The sequence below is a fragment of the Ciconia boyciana genome, chromosome 6 (genome assembly GCF_034638445.1).
Source record: "Ciconia boyciana chromosome 6, ASM3463844v1, whole genome shotgun sequence".
NCBI classification, from domain to species: Eukaryota; Metazoa; Chordata; class Aves; order Ciconiiformes; family Ciconiidae; genus Ciconia; species Ciconia boyciana.
This window is the reverse complement of record NC_132939.1, coordinates 68,603,468-68,623,860: the sequence shown is the minus strand read 5'-3', so window position 1 is coordinate 68,623,860 and position 20,393 is coordinate 68,603,468. Positions and strand designations below refer to the sequence as shown.

The 20,393-nt window shown below is 62.6% G+C and overlaps 1 protein-coding gene across 3 annotated transcripts; it reads right to left on the bottom strand.

Moving 5' to 3' along the window:
* Positions 1-2: 2 nt before the first annotated feature.
* NID2 (nidogen 2) lies at positions 3-14,807 on the bottom strand. 3 transcript variants are annotated; one of them, XR_012042887.1, is made up of 23 exons: positions 14,458-14,807; positions 13,396-13,704; positions 10,182-10,414; positions 9,492-9,922; positions 8,724-8,873; positions 8,401-8,646; positions 7,912-8,112; positions 7,521-7,739; positions 7,041-7,184; positions 6,530-6,658; positions 6,297-6,440; positions 6,077-6,196; positions 5,745-5,987; positions 4,877-5,116; positions 4,490-4,711; positions 4,152-4,321; positions 3,200-3,329; positions 2,820-2,991; positions 2,127-2,284; positions 1,732-1,855; positions 842-954; positions 604-754; positions 3-383 (listed from the first exon to the last, which is right to left on the bottom strand). XR_012042887.1 is itself a non-coding variant. In XM_072863612.1 (22 exons), exons 1-22 carry the CDS (start codon positions 14,644-14,646, stop codon positions 741-743), a joined length of 4,101 nt encoding a protein of 1,366 aa, XP_072719713.1. In that variant the 5' UTR covers positions 14,647-14,807; the 3' UTR covers positions 3-740. The 3 variants fall into 3 exon arrangements, 2 of the variants coding, with proteins under 2 accessions (XP_072719713.1, XP_072719714.1); XM_072863612.1 differs by having other exon boundaries at positions 3-754; XM_072863613.1 differs by having other exon boundaries at positions 3-754; positions 4,877-5,113; positions 14,458-14,806.
* Between the last annotated feature and the right edge of the window lie 5,586 nt (positions 14,808-20,393).

Below are 20,393 nucleotides of genomic sequence, written 5' to 3'. Positions count from 1 at the left end.
GGGAGACTGAAAACAACCATTTTATTCAATTATTGAAGTAACCTAGAAAAAGTGAAGAATTACAATGTAAATGGTATTTCTGAACATGTATTGGTCTACACTGGGTAGGTCTATGAAGGCACTTGGAAGAACCAACAAGCATGAACAGATCAATTCTAGCATATTCTTCTAATATAAATACTAAAAGACATGCATTGGGGCAGTGGTGAAAATACAGAATTTTCTTCTGGAAAAACTTCAATGCCTTTGCCGTATCATGTAACTGTTCTGCACACTTTTGGAGCACACACACAGTCTCTGTCTTCAGGGCTGTAGATTACTTCGACCCAGCAAGATACTGCATCCAGAGCTTCCCATATGCACTTATTTTTTGATAAAAGGACCTGTTGGTCAGATTGTCAAAACTATTAAAAATTAATCCATTCTTCTTCCAATAAAATAAAACATTTGAATAAGAAAGCTACATTTTAAATTTGCTTGCATAAGCAAGAGTTAGAGTAATGGCCTAAGAGTCACAGGACCATTTTTTTTTTAATATATCGATGGTTTTTGCTTTTAAAAAATACAGTAGTAAAGACTTGAGGTATAACTTCAAAAAAATACTTGATAATCTTTTGCAGGAAAGTAGGTCGCTTCATTGGTCTCGGTTAAGGGTCTTCCCCCTGTAGTTGTATGCAGTGACAGTTTTCTGGGTCTGAAGTTCTTTTGGGTGCAAAGATTGTTGTTTCTCGAAATAGCAGTTACTTTTTCCTTGCTGCAGAGAGAAATGGGTATCTTTAGCGTGTCAAGCACATAGCAGCCGTCAGACAGTCAAGAGGGGCTGGGTTTTGTTGTGTTTTACCTCCAGGGCAGTAGGGATAAACTGCAGTTATTCCATAGAGATGCGATCGCTGCTCTGGAAGATACTCGTCGGTGAAGGAGCCCGTTTCTTTATCGATAGCTATCACACCATCCCTGGTGATAAAAGGGGGAGAAATGCTTTACTCATCTGTGAAACTTGTGGGTTTTTTTCCCCCCATCTACATGCATTTAAGAATAGCTGCTAAAAAGATTGGTCTGATCACCTGCAGAACAAGTGGAAAGACGTTTGCCCCATAGAATCTACATCCAGCTCATTCAGTGCGTTTCTCTTTGGTGACGCAGAGTCACAGAGACAGCCTTCCAAGGAGAGATTATCTCCCTGAGGGTCTCCTCCAAGGGGCGGGGGGGGGGCAAGCACTTAAGCGTTTGTTGTAATCTGCTGAGATTTGACTAAAGTTTTGAGAGCTCCCAGCTGGAGTGGGGATAGCGGCGAGTTCCTGATGCTGAGAGCCTTGGGTGGTGGGAGAGAGGGAACGACTGAGGACATAATCTTTTCTTTGATTTGATCTAGATTCAGAAACTTGTGCCAAGTTTTTATTAAAAAAAACCAACCAAACAACCTCTATTTCTGTCCCTCCCAGGAAGCTGGGGTTGTTTCTAAACAACTGTTCTGCGCTGAGATTTACAAGCGGGTGTTGCTGAACGTGGCACTGCAGGAGACCCAAGAGAGCGCTCTGGTGAGGTTCCAGGGCTGGGGACAGCGTTTGTTTCCCCCCCCCCCCCGGCTCAAAGCCCCTCCAAGCTGCTCGCCGGCACGACCCTGGCAGGGAGCGGCAGAGCCTGGCTCCTGGCTGCTTAGGGGAGCGGAGCCCTCGGAACTGCTCGCTCAGCGCTCCCGGCCATCGGAGGGAGCGGGTTTTCTTTCCTTACCGTCTCCAGTCGGTGTGGTAGAAGTGATTGGCGTAACTAACGATGCTGAAGGGGTAGTTGAGGTTGCTCTGTATGATGCGCCGGCCCGTGCCGTCGGGGAATGTGCACTCCAGGTGCTTCGTTCCTTTTCAAACACAAGACAGTTACCAGGCCACAAAAACCCCCACCAACCATGTTCTTTGTATTCACTAATTTTGGAAGCAGCTTCTCAGCCTAAGGATGTAGAAGCAACTCGTTCTGTGAGTCCCCCAACCCCATCGCACCGAGTCCTTTGGGGCAGGACAGTGGAAGGGGGTAGAGAGGATGGCAGGTAGCAATGGGCTAAAGACATATATAGCTGTTTTTCCCCTCGAGGCTTAGCATGTTGTAGTCTGATCCATCCTCGGTGAAGTTACCTGCGTCTGCCCAACAGAGCAGCTTGGAGAAGGGGTCGAACGTCAGGCCGTTGGGCAAGCCGATGTCCTTGTTCACCAGGACCCTCCTGTTGGCTCCGTTGACAGTGGAAGTTTCGATTTTGGGTGCTTCACGATTCCAGTCCGTCCAGTAAAGGTTGCTTGGGAAATAATTGTATCATGAACAAACAGGACACACAACAGTAAGGAGTGGTAGGAGATTACTGGCTTTCTCTTCGTTACTGGTTCTTGTCAGGAGAGAGGCCTGGTTTTCCCCTTAACAGTGCCTGAAATAAATCTTTTGGAGGTTTTTTCAAATCCAATAAAGAAAACCAGAATCATGTCAAACATGTTTACGACCCAAACTGTAGCTCCTAGATGAGGGCGAGTCTTAGGAGTAGCACATTTTGTATCACAACAGCACCCTAGAGGCACAGCTTGTGTTTTCAAACGCCAGGCGTGTTTCAAAGCTTTTAAAAATAATGTACATCCTGACACTGAAACAGCAGGTTTAGCCAAATCCTGAATTATTAAATAAAAGAGGAGGTAGGGAACAGAGCCAATCCCTCCTACGGGGTGTACAGCGTAGGAGAGCTGCTCCCAGGGTCAGGATGGGGCCTCGGCACCACCGCGTGTCCGACTCTTGCACCTTGCAAAGCCCTGCGTGCAAATCCCTCCGGAAACGCTGCTGCTCACCCTCGGACGGGGTCCACTGCGATGGCCCGGGGGTTGACGAGCTCCGTGTCGAAGAGCACCCGCCGCTCGGAGCCATCCAGCCGGGCTCTCTCGATCTTATCTAGGCCGCTGTCGGTCCAGAACATGGCTCTGCGCAGGTGGTCCACCGCCAGCCCCTCGGGGCTGATGAGCCCTGCCGGAGGGACGGACACGGTCAGCGGCTGGGGACGTGCGGCTCCCGGTCCCCTCGCGGTGTCCCGACCCGCCCGACCCGCAGCCAAGGGACGTGAGCGCAGATGGAGGACCCCAAAGCAGGACAGCCCCAGAGCCGCGATGGGCACAAAGAGGCATGGAGCCGCTGATGTGGCTTTGGGCAGATGTCACTGGCGATGGGAGCACACCTGAGTTGATAATGGTCTCCGGCTCAGCACCTGGCTCCAGACTCGCCCGGCTTATGGTCCGGCCGGCCACGTCGGTCCAATAGATCGTCTTCTCCCGGCAGTCGTAGTCGATCCCCACCACGATGGAGCCCTGCCAGGGTTGGGAGAGGGACAGAGGGTGAAATCCTGCCTGGGCCAGTGCCAGGAGGCTGACTGAGCACCCTTATCCCACCAGCCAGCACTGGGAGCTGCCCGGGGCACTCTGCAAGATGCAGCAATGGGGAATGACGTTCAAATTCCTTTTCCCCAGCAAAACCCAACACCGACGGGCTCCTACTGCACACCCCCGGCTGAATCCTGCAGCAGAGGTTTTTAGGCAGCTGTCGCAGGCACACACCCACGCCCAGATGGGTTTGAAACCCTTTGGCTCAAGGAGAGACTGCTCCAACAGCGAGGCCAGGCCGAGGAACGACCTTCAGGATGCGGAAAGGGAATACTTGGCAAGGTGTTTCAGTTCCCTGGGGTGCAGGGAGGGTCATGGCCCAGTTTTTAGCGTTCCTCTCCCTCCGTCTGGCCTGGCTGGAGATGCACATGGCCACGCTCCAAGAGGAGTCCGAGGAAGGGAAAAGGCAAGTTTGCAGTAGAGATGTGCAAGTTGGCAGCCCGGGGCCCGAGACCGACGTCTCGGGGAGCTCAGCGAGCACCCGTGCTCCTTCCCTTTGCAGGCAGCCCCAGGTCTGAGACCTGCCCCTGTGCTGGGGGAACGGCCGGAGGAAGAGGCGAGCGCCAAGGCAGCCGGCACAGCCAATGTCCCCACAAACCAACATCAACCTTCAAGAGGTGACCCCTCAAACCATCACAGCTCAGACAAGAGGGCTCCCGGGAGATGCAAAACACGGAGCCGCAGCATCAGCCTGTCCCTAACTCCCTCCGCTGGTCCTGCACCCCGAGCCCAGCGCTGCAGATACTGTACATGCAGGGAGAGCAGGGTCTTCGCCGCCTCCTTCTGCAGCCGCGTGCCGTTGAGCGGGAGGTAGCCGATTTGCTGTCCCTGAGCGTAGAGCAGAAAGGTCCCCGTGGCCGGTGGGGACACGTCGGGCCGGGGCGAGGGCCGGACGCTGGGCGGCGCGACGCTGGGGAGACCTGGCACATAAACGGAGACGGGGGACAGAGATAGAGATGGCTCGGGGAGCATCGGCCCCTCGGCTCCGCACTCGAGCGGGCGCGGGGTGCAGCTCCGGGAGCCCACGCCGTGCTAGGTGGAATCGGGGGGGAGAGGTGTGTGTCACACTCGGGGTGCTGATCTCTTACATGGCGGGGTGCTGCCGGGCTCCGAGCGCGTGCCCTGGATCTCCCTGCCGCTCTCGTCCACGCACCAGCAGTACCCGCTGTCCCCGTGGCACTGCAGCGGGGTGAAGTCGCCTCTCGTGTCGCACTGCGGCACGTACTGGTCGCTGCGGGGGCTGCCCCCGTAGTGCTCCAGCAAGCTCTGCCGCCAGCGCTCGCACATGGTGCGGGGCCGCTCCGTGGGCTCTGGCACAAGGAGGGTGACAGTCACCCCCCGCTGTGCAAGCTTGGGGGACCCGGGGCTTTGCCAGAGCCCTGGGTTCCCCTCTCCTTGCTGGGTGCCCCTCCATGCTAAGGATGCTGGGGTGCTGCTGGGAGGGGACGGCACCCCCAGCTCCCCCGGGCACTGACCTGGGCTCCCGCAGCGAGGCGGCGTGCTGCCCGGCACCGTCCGCGTGCCGGCGATCTCCTGCCCCGCGGCGTCCACGCACCAGCAGTGCCCGGTGCTGCTGTGGCACTGCAGGGGCCGGTACCGACCCTCCTCGTCGCACTGGGGCACGTGCCCGTCGCCCACGGGCGAGGGTCCCGGCAGCACCGCCCGTGGGTACAGCCGCTCGTGTTCGCAGGGGGTCAGCTGCTGGACGGACTCTGCTGGCAGCAAACGCCCCGGCCCCGGGCTCAGGGGGTGCCACGCAGCTCCCCTGGACCTGCTTGGCACCCGGGTTTGGCCCCGCTTCACCCAGGGCTGCAGGTGCGGGTGATGCTCTGCCGGCACCCTTTGGCCTCTCCCCTTGGGCCAGGGAGGGTCGAGGCTGCCCCTCTCCAGCCCCCTCGGCACCCCGTGGCTGTCCCCTCCCTCGCAAGATGACACAGAAGGTGCCCCAATGGCCACTGCCACTATAACCCCGTGGGCCAGGGCACCCTAAACACCCAGGAGCCCCCTGAGGTGCCCAACCCCTCATTTGTCAGCACCCTGCACCCAGGCCATGGCAGAGAAGTCCCGAGTCGGGTGGTTGGGTCCCCTCTGCTCGCCCCAGCCCCGCTGTCCCCACTCTGCTGGTGGCTGGGGCCAAAGTGCTGCAGCCGTGCGGGATGGGCAGGGACAGGCAGGGCTCTGCCTGCTCCAGCCCCTGCTCAGCACCCTCTGCCACCCAGCACAACCCGCAGTCAGCCAGGGCATCTCCCGGGCGCCTGCTGAGCCCATCGGGATACTGGCGAGACGCCGAAGGACCCGACCCGCCTCCCCTCGCCCCCTCAAGTGCTGCGGGGTGGCACCGACCTGGGCTCCCGCAGCGAGGTGGCGTGCTGCCCGGCACCGTCCGCGTGCCGGCGATCTCCTGCCCCGCGGCGTCCACGCACCAGCAGTGCCCGGTGCTGCTGTGGCACTGCAGGGGCCGGTACCGACCCTCCTCGTCGCACTGGGGCACGTGCCCGTCGCCCACGGGCGAGGGTCCCGGCAGCACCGCCCGTGGGTACAGCCGCTCGTGCTGGCAGGGCGTCAGCCGCTGTGTGCTCCCTTCCGCTGCCGGGAGAGCCAAAACAGCAGCACAGTGAGGGTGGGAGAAGCCACCCTGGGCAGAGCCGGCATGCAGGCGAGCCGGGCAGCCTTACCGTGCATGCACTGGAAGCCATCGCCCTCGTAGCCAGGCTGGCACCGGCAGGAGAAGGAGCCCAGGGTGTTGTAGCAGGTGGCAGCCGGGTGACACGGGTTTTCGGCGCACTCGTCCACGTCTGTGCACGGGGAGGATGGGGATCAGCCGGGCAGGGCACGCCGGCGGCTGCGTGGTGCCACCCCGGCAGGCACCCTGCGGTCCCTCCCGCGCCCCCGTACCGGCGCAGTTGATGCCATCGCCGGTGTACCCGGGGAGGCACTCGCAGGCGGGGCGGCCCCCGGCACGGGGCAGGCAGCGTGCCCGGTCCCCCGGCGCGCAGGGGTGGCTCCCGTCCTCGCAGGGGTCGGTTGCCGGCACCAGTGCTGTGGGGACAGAGGGTAAGGGGGTGGCCGGGGCGAGCCCCGTGGGGCACAGAGGTCGGGGGACCCCTTACTGCGGGGCCAGCACTTACGCACACACGCCTGCCCGTCCTCTGCCGGCCGGTACCCGCTGCGGCACTCGCACCGGTAGCTGCCTGGCACATTCAGGCAGACGGTGAAGGGGCCGCACTGGCTCAGGCCCTCCGCACACTCGTCCACGTCTACAGAAAGGGGGAGACACTGGGTGTCCCGGCAGTGGTGGGACACCCCCATTTTCGGGGTCCTACTGCTCCTGGCCTGGGGGGGATGTCCTGCCCCAAGCTGCCCATCCCATGCCTGCTGCTTCCTCCATCCCCGCAATGCTCCTGGAGTGCTTCCCCGGGTGCTCCCAGCAGCCCCCTAGCACTGGGACCCCCCCCAGTACCCCTGCCTCAGTTTCCCCCCACGATTCACCCAGATCCTCGGTGCAGCTCTGGGAACTCTTGAGACCGCGGGTGCTGCGATGCTGTGGCACGTCCCAGCACCCCAAACCGGCTGTGGCCACCATGGTGGCCCGCGGGGGATGGGCTGCACCGGCCCCACCCGCCCGCAGCCCCCGCTTACCTCGGCAGCCCCATCCATCTCTGCGGTACCCGGCTGCGCACTCGCACGTGTACTCCATCCCTGCGCCGGGCTGGCAGCGCGCCGTTGCCTCGCATGCGTGCGTGTTGTCGTGGCACGGGTTCACCGGGGGATTCTCGACATTGTCTGTGGGCGAGGGGGGGGTTAGTGGGGAAAAAGGCCTGGGAGAGAGGGGGAGCGACCGTTCCCATTTAGATCTGACATAGGCATCACCGCTGCACCCTCATCGCATGCAGGGACCCATGGCTGTGCCACCCAGTGCCACCCCCGCTGCGGCCTCCCCATGCCGGGAGCGCTTCGGCTCAACCTGCTTGGAAAAAAAACCAACCCACCCATCTCTTTTGGCTGTTTTTGGGCAAAGCGAGCACGCTGCAGCTTTGGGAGAGAGCTGGAGTCAGCAGCATCCCCTGGCAGGGGCTGGCACCCCAGGGTGGGCACGCCGGGGTGGGTGCTGGAGCTCACCTTGTGCCGAGCTGACGCGGGCGGCGAGGGCGTAGCGCAGGGCGTGCTCCTGGCCGTCGTAGAGGGCAAAGGCGCGCACCACGCTCAGCCGCTGCCGGGCGGGCAGGCGGGCGTGTGGGCAGCCGGCGAAGGTGATGTTCTGGCGCAGGCGGTAGGACCAGGTCTGGTTGGCGGTCCCCGTGGCCAGGACGTACTCCCGGTGAGCAGAGGACGTCACGGCTGCCGGATGGTGAGAAAACCCCCCAGGGATGGGGGAGAAGCGGCTTCAGCATCGATGCCTCTTGGATGTTGGGAACCGCGGTGGGGACGGGGTGGTTTTGGGCTGTTCCGAGCGGGGCACGCAGGGATGGCGTGTGAGAAACCGAACCCGGGGCTGAGCACGGGCTCCTACCTGAGCTGGAGTAGTGGTAGAGCTCCTTGTAGGGAGCGATGTGGACAGTGACGTTCTCCGGCAGAAACGGCACCTGGCCCTGGATGTGTGTCTTAAGGCTTAAGTAATTGTCCGGCCCCAGGCCCTCGGCCGTCTGCGTGACATGGACCGTCTCCTCCCCGGGGTAGAAGGTCACCTCCAGGCTCTGGGTGAATTCAGCGCCTGGATGGGAACAGGCGGCATTTGGTTGTAGGATTTTTAGGGAATACATCCCCAAAGCATCCTTCCCTGCTCCCCCGGCACAGCCGCGAGGGCTCGCAGCAGGGAGGTGACAGCCAGGTGAACCTGGGAAGTGATCGCAGGAGCCCCGGGGCTGCCCCGAACCCCCCCCGCACCCCTCATCACCTGCCCCAAGCCACACGTCACCCCGCATCTGAGCCCGGCCACCGACCAGGAGCCGTGTCGCTTGCAACAACGGGGCTCGATGGCGCATCCCGGGTCCCCGCTCACCGGTGATGCTGAAGCCGTTCTCGGAGCCGGGCTCCTCCAGGGCGAAGAGCCAGGCGAAGAGCCCGCCGACGGGCAGGAGGGGCAGGAGGGCGCGGGCAGCGGGCTGGGGCACCCCGCTGATGGCCGTGTAGGCTCGGCCGTCGCTGCCCACGATATAGGCGTGCAGGTCGACGTCCTGGAAGCGGACGGACGCCTGTCCCACCGTCAGGCTCCCGCTCACCTTCCCGTTCAGGCGATGCACGGCCCCTGGGCAGGGAGACGGGCACCCCTGGCAGTGGCCGCCCAGGCACAGGGTGCCCGTCCCCGCTGCCCACCCCACGTACCTTCGGGCAGGCACTGTCGCCCGTTGCCGTAGTAGGTGGCCCGGCAGTGGCAGCAGACGCCGGTGGCGTAGTCGGTGCAGAAGGCGTGCGGGGAGCAGCGCCCGTGGTGCTGGGCACAAGTCTCCTTGCTGGCCGCGCTGTAGGTGAACACTGGGGCCGAGGGGAGAGGGTTGGGGACACGGTGACAAATCCACCCCTCCTGGGGGTGGGCACCCTGTCCCCTGGTCCCAAAACCACCGTCGGGAGAGGGGACGGCCAGCAGCGGCGCTTCCCAAGAAAGCTGCCTGGGATGCACATGGGAGGCTCAGGGTTTTGAACCTGTTGCCTGGTTTCAGGCAGATCTGACAGAGGGCGAGCGATCGAGTTCCTGCGTATTTTTGGGAGACAGCTGGCCAGGGACGGGGCTTTGCTCTCCGGGGCACGTGCCACAGCAGCTCCCCAGCCAGGGCCAGCCCTAGCCCCACGCCGGGACCTGCTCCCCAAGCTTCCCGTCCCACGAGCTTCCCTCCTTGCAACGTGGGGCAGAGCAGCGGCAAACGCGGCGGGCAGGGACGTACGGATCCGGCAGCCCCTTGGCAGCAGGATTTGGCTGGGAGGAGAGGAGCTGCGAGGGCAGCAGCTTTGCAGGAGCGATGCCAACCCACGCTAGCTCCAGCCCCGGCTGCTCAGGAAGAGATGAGTTTGCGGCAAAGAGGCCTTTTTTTAGGGAGCCACCCACCCACCACGAGACGTCCCCGGTCACTCATCGGAGGGGCTGCGGCCACTCACCGTCGGGGTTGAAATGCACGTCTTCCTCCACGCCGACGCCGTGATGCCCGGAGCTGTAGGAAGAGGGGTTGGGGGAGTAGCTCTGCTGGACGCCACCGTCCCCATCGGGGTGCAGCCAGCGGCTCCGCTGCTGCCCCGGGGACGTGGGCAGCCCCTTGGGGACGATGCCCAGCAGCGCCGGGGCACGGGATCCGTGGTCGGGATGCGGTGACATGGCCTCTGAGCCGTGCTGTGCCGGCAGCTCCGTGGACACGCGGTCGGCACGGCTGTAGAGCGCGTGGGCGTAGTCGGCGGTGCCGGGGGCACGGGGTTCGGGGCTCTGCGGCACGCGGGGACTGGCTTCCCCGCCGCCCCCCGGCTCCACGTGCTCGAGGGGGGCTGCGCTGCCCACGTGGAAGACCCACACGCCGGGCACCCCCGCGTTGCTCTCCCTGCAGGACAGCAGCACACGCACGTCCATCACAGCCATGGTGGGACCCCCCCCCAAAGGTACCCACCCCGCTCCGCACCCCCCCTCCCAAATGCAGCTCCCAAAAAGCTCCCGTGCACGTGGTGCCGAGCCCCCCAACGCAGCCCATCACCCCCAGCTCGCTCCCCTCCTTCTTCCAGCCTTTAAAGGGCTCCAGGGGCTGGGAGAAGGTGACCCCGCTCCCCCTGCCCGCCCCGCACAGCCCCCTGGGCACCACGCACCGCTCCAGCCGCCTCAGAGCCTGCTCGCTGCTGGCCAGGCTGTGGAAGAGCCCGTCCCTCTTCGGGTCGTCGCCGTCCCCCCGGCTGAAGCCCACCCTCGCCGGCAGCTCCAGCTGGACATTGTAGGACTCCTTGGGCCGTGTCCCCAAGAACTGGAGGCCGCCGTTGGGGTAGAGGAAGATGGCGTAGGTGTCCTCATCATCGTAGGCTATGACCGCCTGGAAGGTGTTGAGCTGCCAAAGGGAGAGCAGGACAGAAGGACGTCACAGGAGGGCAGGACCCCAGCGGAGGACTGAGACAGGGAAGGGACTGGGGACACAACAGCTGCCTCCACACACCCCACAGTGCAGGTAAGCACCCCAAAAGAGCCCTCCATCAGCCTGCAGACACCTCCCGGGGAAGAGCAGGGGCAGGGGCTGCTCGTGCATGGCCAACCCCAGTGCAACGTGCTGGGAAGACGCTCAGCATCCTCCACGGGAGCCCACGACACAGCCAGGCCACCCCCTCTCAGCTGCATCGGTGCAGGGGGGTCCCTTGGAGCTGTCACACAGGGAGGTGACAGCCCTGTACCATGCCCAGGAGCATCCCTGGCCGTGTAAGCCATGCGCTGGGTTGGCACGCTGCCGCCCGGGAGCCCCTCGCTCCCACCCCCCTCCTCCTGTCCTGCCCCTGACACCGGCAGCCCCCCTCCATCCCATCAGCACCGGAGGAAAACCTGCACACACACACATCCCCCCCCCCGGCTTCCCCCTGCGAACAATTTTAGCTTGGTTTCCTCAGGAAAAAACATGCATGTGCTCCCGCCTTCCCCACACCCATACGTCCCGCTATAGGCACACTGGCCGCCTGCCCTGCCAGCCCTGCGAGCCTTGGGGCCACGCCAGCCCCGAGCGAGGCTGCGTCAGGGAGCGGGACCGCAGCGATAACCCACGGATGGGCAGGCTGCAGAGCCAGCGCAACCTTACGAGCCACTGGAGAATCCCCCCCCCCCCAAACACACACATCGCGGTCACCCCTAAATGTGGCGAAACCAACGCTTGCAGCATTTGGGCCAGCCCCCCACCCTGCATAGCTCCTGCTGTCCGAATAAATAATTATAAGCACGCAGCAGCAGCCCTTCCCCAGGAGCTACCGGCAGCAGCAAGCGGGGAACGACGCCCGAGCGAAGGAAAAATGATTCAGCTCCCAGTTTCAGCCCCGAAGCAGCGGGCAGGAGGGGTGGGGGCCCCCCCCGTGCAGCCCCCCCAGCCCAGCCCTGCCTGTCCCCGCAGCACCAGCCCCAATTTTGGGGCGCAGGGCCCTCGGGGCATCGCAGGGTTTCCCAGCGGCCCCGTGGGATATAAAGAGCCTTGTTGTGTGCGTCGCACACTCGGGCATTCAGAGACCCCGCACAAAGGCGGCCAAAAAGCTGGGGGGGGATAACCCCCCCCCCCCGGGGGCCAGATTCCTCCCCCACACAGCCAAATCGCGGCAGCAGCTGCAGGGCTCATTTTGCCTTGCGGGTGGGTGGCGAGGGGGGACCCGGAGGGTGACACCACTGCGCTGGCATCGTGGGACACAGGGCAGAGAGCGGGGGGGGGAATGACAGCCCCTGGCTTGTGGCCGGCTGCTCCCAGCAAAGAGCTGCAAAGGGCAAATTCCAGCCCAAAGGGCAATTTTTGGTCCCGCAGAAGCGGGGTCAGCTCTCGCCCGCCTCCGCAGCCCTGGAAAGTGTCACTGCAGGGACTAGGAGCGTGTCCCCAAGGAGCTGGAGGGGACAGGGTGCTGCTGGCAGCACTGCCAGACCTCCCGGCCGGGCAGGACCCCCAAGGCAGGGGACGGGGGAGCCTCTAACCCCCCGCCTTAAACCCAGGTTTCTGCTTTCGAGGCTCAAAAAGGATGAGCCGCGACTTTCCAAAGCCGGGCGTAAAGGCTGCGAGGTAAATCCTGGTTCTGAGCAGCGGGAGGGCGGCGTTTCAATAAATGGCATGTTTGGTAAGAAAAAAAAGTGGTGTTTGGGGAGTTTTTTAGCAGTTTTGGCTAAGGGGGAGTTCAGCAAAGCACAGGCACAAGCTGAATTTCAGTGTGTCTTGAATGAAGCTTTCCCCGGAGCTGCTCGTTTCCAAGCAAGACCGGTTTCATTTAAAAACCCGATCCAACTTCTCAGAGAGGAAAAAAAAACAATTGAGAAGAGAAGAGGAGACTGCGTTTTTGACGGCTGCGAGGTCGCTGCGAGGCCCCTGATGGCATCTCTTCAGCTGCTTTCCCAAGTTTTAAATTAGAGGAAAAAATGTGCGTTGTTTCCTTCCAAACCTCGGTTTCTTCCCTTGCTTGGCCACCGCTCTCAGCAACCCGCTACCGAAGGGCCCCGGAGTGGGGGGACGGCTGGCGGGGACGGCTCCCAGTGGCCCGTGGGGACCCGATGGCTGTTGATGGGCTTTGGGTTCAGCCCACCCCACCGTGGCGAGAGCCCGTCACCCATCGCACAGCTCTGGGTACTCATCACGAGAGTTTTCCTCTTGCAGCTCTTCATATTCAGCTCGTTTCAAGAAGCCCGTCCTGCCAGCAGAGCGTCACCGTCACCTCCTCGGCACGTCATCAGCCTAACGTGACGGCTCTTGCCCCAGCAGCGGATCCAACGTTTTCGGGGAAAGGCAGCGCTGTAGGTCCACCCACACAGCAGCCTTATCAGCCCATGGGTGGAGAGCACAGGTCACCTCCCCGACCCAGCGGACCACCTACGAGCTTGTTTTCCAGACACAAAATCAACCCATGGTGGAAACTCTGAAGCCGGTTCCTCGCCGGCAGCGTTAATCAGTGTGCGGGCAGAAGGAAGGACCAGCCCCAAGCCACTGGCAAAAGGTCAGGAGCACGGTGGGTGACCTGGGCCACGGCTTCTCCCAGCTGCCCCTGGCCCAGCTCTGCCCTGCGAATCCAGAGCCACCGGCACTGTAAAGCTTTGCCTGAAAAGCAGGGAAAAGCCTGAGCACCTCCAACCACGAAGCTGAAGGCAACCTCTAAACCTCTTCTGCCCATCAGCAAAGCTAACAGACCCACCACCGCCGCAGCTCTGAGCAGAGAGGAGAAGGTCCATGTCTCCGGTGCTCATCCAAGGCTGGACCCACCATCCAGCTGCCCAGAAAGAAGAGACTGAGCGTTTTGGGTGCTACACAAGGAAGACTCATCCTCTCACGACACGTAGGATGGGCGTCCAACCTCAGCCCATCGGCCTCACCTTCTTGGAGGGTTTGGTGTCCTGCGAGAGCTCCTGGTAGGCACCCACGTCCTCCCAGGTGGCAATGAACACATCGGTGGGCACGAAGGAGCCGGCGGTGCGGGGGAACCCAGCCTGGATGTAGCCCGCGGCCTGGTCCAGCACGTCCGGAGAGTCGTCTTGCCGATAGTAGATGTTCCCTCTGTCACCGGAGGTGTCGAGGTCGGCCAGGAAGGGAGCAATGACAGGGAAGTCTGTGGGGAAATCGTCATCCACGTACTGGGTCTCCCTGGGGAAATCTTGGGTGGAGATGACCCCGTTGGTCCCCACCTGCAGGGAGAGCGGCACAGGGTGCTCAGGAGCTGCAGAAGTGCATCCACCACCGGTCCCCCCGCCATGTCCCCCCCTCCCTGGTGGCGTGGGACAGAGGGCTGAGAGCCCTGAGACCGCGTGGCCCCATCCGGCCAGGGAGAAAACAAAGACCTCGGGCTTCTCCATCCCCCAGAGAGCTGCAGCTCAGGGGCCGTCCCAGCTGCAGCCGCTGCTGGCGGGGGAACAGCTGCAGAGGAGAAAGCCCTCTTGTTCCTCCGCAGCCGGAGACACCGGGCAGGAGGCAGTGGGAGCGGGGCGGAGGGGGAGAATGGATGGAGAAAAGGGATGGATGGAGAAAAGATGTGCAAAAAGGGATGGATGGAGAAAAGGGATGGATGGAGAAAAGGGATGGATGGAGAAAAGGGATGGATGGAGAAAAGGGATGGATGGAGAAAAGACGTGCGGGGTGGGGCAGGGGTGGAGGTAGCAAAGACACAGATGGAGGGGCAGGGGTGGGGAGATGGGTGTCAAGGGGAACCGCTGGGGAGGAAGGGGGTGACGGGAAGAGGAGGGATGGAAAGCTGGAGGGGTGAAAGGACAGAAGGAGGGAGGGATGGTGGGACAGAGGGATGGAGAGGAGGAGGGTGGGAAGACGGAGGGGCAGGGGGAGACGATGGAGCGGAGGAAGGGGGCTGGAAGGAAGGCCGGGGGGCTGGGGGGAGGAGGGCCGGGCCGGGCCGGGCCGGGGGGCCGGGGCCAGCCGGGACTCACGTAGAGGCGGCGGGCGGCGCGGCCGTAGAGGCGCAGGGCGCGGCGCAGCAGGACGCCGGGCGAGCTCTCGTCGTCGCCGGGCCGCAGCCGGGCATCGCGGCGGGCCGGGCCGTGCGGCAGCAGCCCCCGGCGGGGCAGGGCCGCCCCCACCGCCAGCACCGCCGCCAGCACCGCCGCTACCGCCCGCATCCCGCCGCCGGCCGCGGGACCCCCCCCTGCCCGCCCGCCCTCGACGGCACCGCCCGCACCCGACGGGGCGAACCGGAGCGGCGGAGCGGAGCGGAGCGGAGCGGACCCGCCGGGACGGCCCCGACCCGCCGGAGGGAACCGGAGCCGGCGGGGCGGGACGGGGCGCGCCGCTGGCGGGGCGGGTCCAGGCTGCGGCCGCGCCGCCCCCGGCCCCGGCCCCGACCAATCGGGTCCGCTCCCAAAATCCGCCCCGGGCTGCGACCCCCCCCGCCTCCCCCCGCCCCGGGCTGGGCACCCCGGGGCCCCAGCGCTGCTACGGGGGGGGGGCGGGACGGGACGGGGCACGGGGACGAGGGGAGAGGGGGGGATCCCCCCCTTCGTGCCCCGCCGCTCCCCGGGGCCCTGCGTGCCCCCCCCCGCTGCCGGAGGCCCCCGGAGCCGGGCCCGCAGCCAGCCGGGGTCGGGGTCGGGGCCGGGGCCGGGGCCGGGGCGTGGGCGAGAGGCCCTGGCCGCTCCCCACTCGCTCCCCTCGGATCGCGCTCCCTTGAGCCGGGCAGGAACGTGAGGCCTCATCCCCGGGGGAGCGGGGTGGGCAGCTGGAACAGCCCCCCCGGCCCAAATATGGCCTGCAGCTCAGCTGGCAAGTTGTCACGGAACGGAACTGGCCACGCCGAGGGCTCCCCACGCACGGACGATGGCCCGGGCGCGGGGTCAGCGCTGTTTATCCTTTTTCAGACCCATCTTCCGCCATCTCCATCCAGAGAGGTCCGGAGGGGCCAGCTCTTTGAGGACGGGCAGCTGGGGGGGGGATGTTTCCCTGGCTTTGATTTGGGGTGTTGGGGTGGGGGCACCCACAGTGGTGGAGGGAAAGGACACCCCCAAATCCAGGCAGCCGGACTCCCTGAGTGGTCCTGGTAATCCAGGCTGGGAGCAGCCAAAAGCTCCGCTCCATCTTCTTGGAGCGCTTCCCGCTTCCCTGGCCCCGGGCCAGTGTTAGTATCGCATCTGTCCCCAAATGTATACATGCCCGAGGAATGCCAGATAACAAGGAGAGAAGTGTCAAACTCTGTAGCCTGGCAAGAGAAATAAATCAGGGACGCATTCGTGGCATTCCCGGCAGGAATCCTCGAAGGGGAAGCAGCTGGACGCCCTCCGCTCCGTCCCTGTTGCGGTGACGGGGGGGATTTGTCACTGGGTGACGCAGGGTGGCCCCGTCCCCTCCATCCTGGGCAGCGTGCAAGCCGCCGTACCCCAGGGATCCTGGAAAGCAGGTCCCACCCGCGCCGGGGCTGGGGACGAGCTGTCCTGGTGAGTGTGACAGCGGGGGCCGCATCCGGACAGGCTGCCACCCCCTCGGCTGCAATCTGCTGGCCGGCTCCGGCCCTTGGAGGAGACGCCTCTCCTGGCCACGGAAAACCATTAGGGCTTCGAGCGGGGTTCAGGCCAGCTGGACGCTGTCCTGTCCGCAGCCTTCGAGGAGTTCCCCGTGCCAAAAAAAAGTGGCTTTTCTTTGAAGCTCCAACACCCCCGGGGCTCTCCGGGGAAATCAGGCACCGCGAGGGGCTGGCAGCCCCTCTGCCCGGTGAGACCCCAGCCGGGATGTCCCTCCCACGGGGAAAGCTGGCATTTGGTGGCACCTAGGAGGTGGCGATGGGCAGAGGGGGCAGGAAAGGGGGGAGGACAGCCTTGCTGCCCCGTGGGATGTTCGGGGGCTATTGAAAATACAAACCTAGCCGTCCCCAGTGGGATGGAAACGTTACGGTTATGAAATGTCTTGCTGCTGCAAGGGAAGGATTTGGGGGGGGGGGGGGGCTGAGTTGCAAGCTGCTGTGGCTGCTGTCCTGAGACATTTCATTAAGACACTTATCTTCTAATATATTTTTTAAGGGCTAAATTAACTTGGGTTTTTCAAGGGAGGAGCTGCTAACCCCACAAGTTCCCCACGCCGGGTCCAGCCAGCGCTGTCCCGTGCCTGGGAGAAAGGGGCCCCGCGGGCCCTGAGGACCCTCTGCCACGTGGAAGGGGCAGCTGCCAGGCTTTTTGCACAATCTTTAAGATGCTAAAAAATGCTTTGTACCACCCTTTCAGCAAAACTGGCACCAGGCAGTTAAAAAAGCAGCAGCTGGGAAGAGCTGGAGTCATGCACTGGCCTTGGGAGCAGAGTCCCGCTGGCATGGGCATCCCTGTGGCTTTGGGAGCAGCTGGGAGCCTCACTGGGGGTGAGGATGGGGACAGGGACAGGGACGGGGATGGGGATGGGGACAGGAATGGGGATGAGGATAGGGATGGGGACCAGGATAGGGATGGGGTCGGGGATGAGGATGAGGATGGGGACGGGGATGGGGATGGGAATGGGTATAGGGATGAGGATGGGGAAGGGGACGGGGATGGGGACAGGAATGAGGACAGGGATGAGGATGATGATGAAGATGGGAATGGGGACAAAGATGGAGACAGGGATGGGAATGGGTATAGGGATGAGGATGGGCAAGGGGATGGGGATGGGGACAAGGATGGGGACGGGGATGGGGACCAGGATGGGGATGGGGACGGGGATGAGGATGAGGATGGGGACGGGGATGGGAATGGGTATAGGGATGAGGATGGGGAAGGGGACGGGGATGGGGACCAGGATGGGGATGGGGACGGGGATGGGGATGGGAATGGGGATGGGAATGGGAATAGGGATGAGGATGGGGAAGGGGACAGGGATGGGGACAGGGATGAGGATGAAGATGAGGATGAGGATGAGGATGGGGATGGGAATAGGTATAGGGATGAGGATGGGGAAGGGGACTGGGATGGGGACAGGGATGAGGACAGGGATGAGGATGATGATGAGGATGGGAATGGGGACAAAGATGGGGACAGGGATGGGAATGGGTATAGGGATGAGGATGGGCAAGGGGATGGGGATGGGGACAAGGATGGGGACGGGGATGGGGACCAGGATGGGGATGGGGACGGGATGAGGATGAGGATGGGGACGGGATGGGAATGGGTATAGGGATGAGGATGGGGAAGGGACGGGGATGGGGACCAGGATGGGGATGGGGACGGGATGGGGATGGGAATGGGGATGGGAATGGGAATAGGGATGAGGAGGGGGAAGGGGAGAGGGATGGGGACAGGGATGAGGATGAAGATGAGGATGAGGATGAGGATGGGGATGGGAATAGGTATAGGGATGAGGATGGGGAAGGGGACAGGGATGGGGACCAGGATGGGGATGGGGATGGGGATGGGAATGGGAATAGGGATGAGGATGGGGAAGGGGATGAGGATGAGGATGGGAACGGGGATGGGAATGGGTATAGGGATGAGGATGGGCAAGGGGACAGGGATGAGGATGAGGATGGGGATGGGAATGGGAATAGGGATGAGGATGGGGAAGGGGATGAGGATGGGAACAGGGATGGGAATGGGTATAGGGATGAGGATGGGGAAGGGGATGGGGACAAGGATGGGGATGGGGATGGGGACGGGGACTAGGATGAGGATGGGGACAGGGATGGGAATGGGTATAGGGATGAGGATGGGGAAGGGGACGGGGATGGGGACCGGGATGGGGATGGGGATGGGGATGAGGATGAAGGTGGGGATGGGGACCAGGACAGGCTATGCTCGCCCTCACCATGTGCTGGGAAAGGAGATGCTTGCGGGGACTGATCCCTGTAATCACTTCCATGTGCCTCAGCAGAGCCTTTGGCTGGGGGGGGTTAGCTCTTCTCATAGCTTGGGCATAAAAAAAAATCAATAGGCATTTACTTGGTGGCATTTTGTGCAGAAACAGATGTGCTGAAGCTGGAGGAGGTGGAGGATGCTCTGTGGGACGGGGCTGGGGAGGGCTCCTGCCGGACCCAGAAGCCCTCGCCACCACGGACACTCGCAACTCCCTCTGCTAAACCGGGCAAACCAGGACGAATTGCTCACTGCCCGGCAAACCCCCCGCCGTGCCTCTGCCAGATGTGGCTGCCGGAGTGGGGGCAGCGGCCCCCTGCCCTGCTGAAGGCTGGCCTTCGCCCTGGGCTCCCAGCGAGGAGGAGGAAGGGCAGGCGAATCCCTGGAGCGGAGGCCGTTTCGGGCAGGAAATCCCGGCAGCCTCTTTCCCAAGGCCTGGCAGTGCCGGGAGGATTGCCGAACCGCTGCAGCCGGCGGAGATAAGGGAAGCAGCAGGAAACGTGCATCTCTCCTGGGGCGGCCGGGAAAGGGAACTTGATTCCTGCTGACCGGAGCGGGGCTGGGGGCTGCAGCAGAACGCAAGCGCTTGCAGGGTGCACCGGGGCCGTTCGGTGCTTTGGGATGGCAGGCAGGAGCAGGGGTGGTGTGGGGCTAGGGTAAGAGCGGGGCTTCGGCCGGCTCCGGCACGGGCTCAGTCGGCAGTGTCCCATTGCCAGCCGTGTTAGTGGGTCCCCGTAATAATGCCCTCGGAGCATTTCTCCTCCTGGTTATCGGAAACCAGTCCTGCTCAGGGCCGAGCTATTTGGCAGGAAGAGCAACAAATTATTGCCTTAAATATCCTTCTGGTTCTGGTAGGAAAGGGCTCTCGCAGGGAAGGGGTTGTGCACATCTCAGCTCCCTGAATCTGCACGCACAAGTTTTTTGGCCTCATGCCCTAAGAAAAAGAGATGTCTAGGGTTTTTTTTTCCCCCCTCCTTAATAACTGCAATCTGCTGGCTAATTTCAGCCAAATCTGACAGTAGCATCTCTGAGGGTCTGTACAACCAGAGAGAAGAAAGAGAGACCCTGTTAGCTGCCCCCTTGCCTGAGAAAGTGGACACAGCCTTGGGTTTGAGCTCAACCCTTACGAGCCATCTGAGAATCCACAACGGGTGCAGAGCTGGGGTGAGCCCAGCTTGCCGGTGGCAAGAACAATCTCTGCATTGTGTCGGGGGCGAAGCGGGAATCGCTGGGTGGCCATGCCCCTCCCGTGGAGTGGCTCTGCTTCCCCTCGGGCCATGTCGAGGTGCCTCTCCCGGTGGCTCCATCCATGGGACCGTAGCTCCTGGCTGGGCTCGCTGCCTCCCCCGTGACTGTTTCCTTTCCCGGGAGCATCCCGCCGAGTGCTGACAGCGGGGAAGCCGCGGCGGCGGGGCAGATTCCCACCAGGGCAGGACACAGCTCTCGACATTTCCATTTTTGGGAACGGTTCTCAATGACTTTGGTCTCGCTTCTTTGAAGCAGCTTCGCCTCATGGCTCACTACCTTCTCGCCCTGGCCCACCGCTCCCATGCACGGGGACACCCTTCGCTGGCGAGCCTGGAGCAGGAGGTACATCAGACCTTGCTGAGGTGCATCCTTGAGGATGCACATGTTGCCCAGGTGGGTCTGGAGGCCGCCAGCCCCAAGCAGCAAGAACACCCACCGGACACCCCGTGATCCCAAGCCACCCACCCGCACCCAGGGTTTGGATCCGGCAGGCTGCAGCGCCTGCAGGGTGTCCACCCACGCCGCAGATGATTTCCATACGCAGGGTTCATCCCACATGCTCCAGCTGTGACCCAGCGCAGATCTTTCTGCTCAAGGCATCAAACGTGTTCTGGGAGAGACGTTGTCCTTACGGAGAGCTGGGAAGATGGGATGCTAGATCACAGGCGGGTCCGTAATACGGAAAACCAAGGTTTTTATAGAAAGAGAGGAGGACTTCTTGGCCCTGGGCAACTTGGCTGGAGCAGAAGTGTGGGAAGGTGGCTCGGTGCATGGAGAGGAGAAATAATTAAGGCACTACTCTAAAAGGTAAGCCAGCA

Excerpts from the sequence above, each read along its gene's own strand:
- NID2 (XM_072863612.1), bottom strand. The coding sequence starts at position 14,646 with ATGCGGGCGGTAGCGGCGGTGCTGGCGGCGGTGCTGGCGGTGGGGGCG. Across the intron at positions 6,659-7,040 it reads AGATGGATGGGGCTGCCGAG|ACGTGGACGAGTGTGCGGAG; the intron begins GTAAGCGGGGGC and ends CCCTTTCTGTAG. Across the intron at positions 5,117-5,744 it reads ACCTCGCTGCGGGAGCCCAG|CAGAGTCCGTCCAGCAGCTG; the intron begins GTCGGTGCCACC and ends GTTTGCTGCCAG.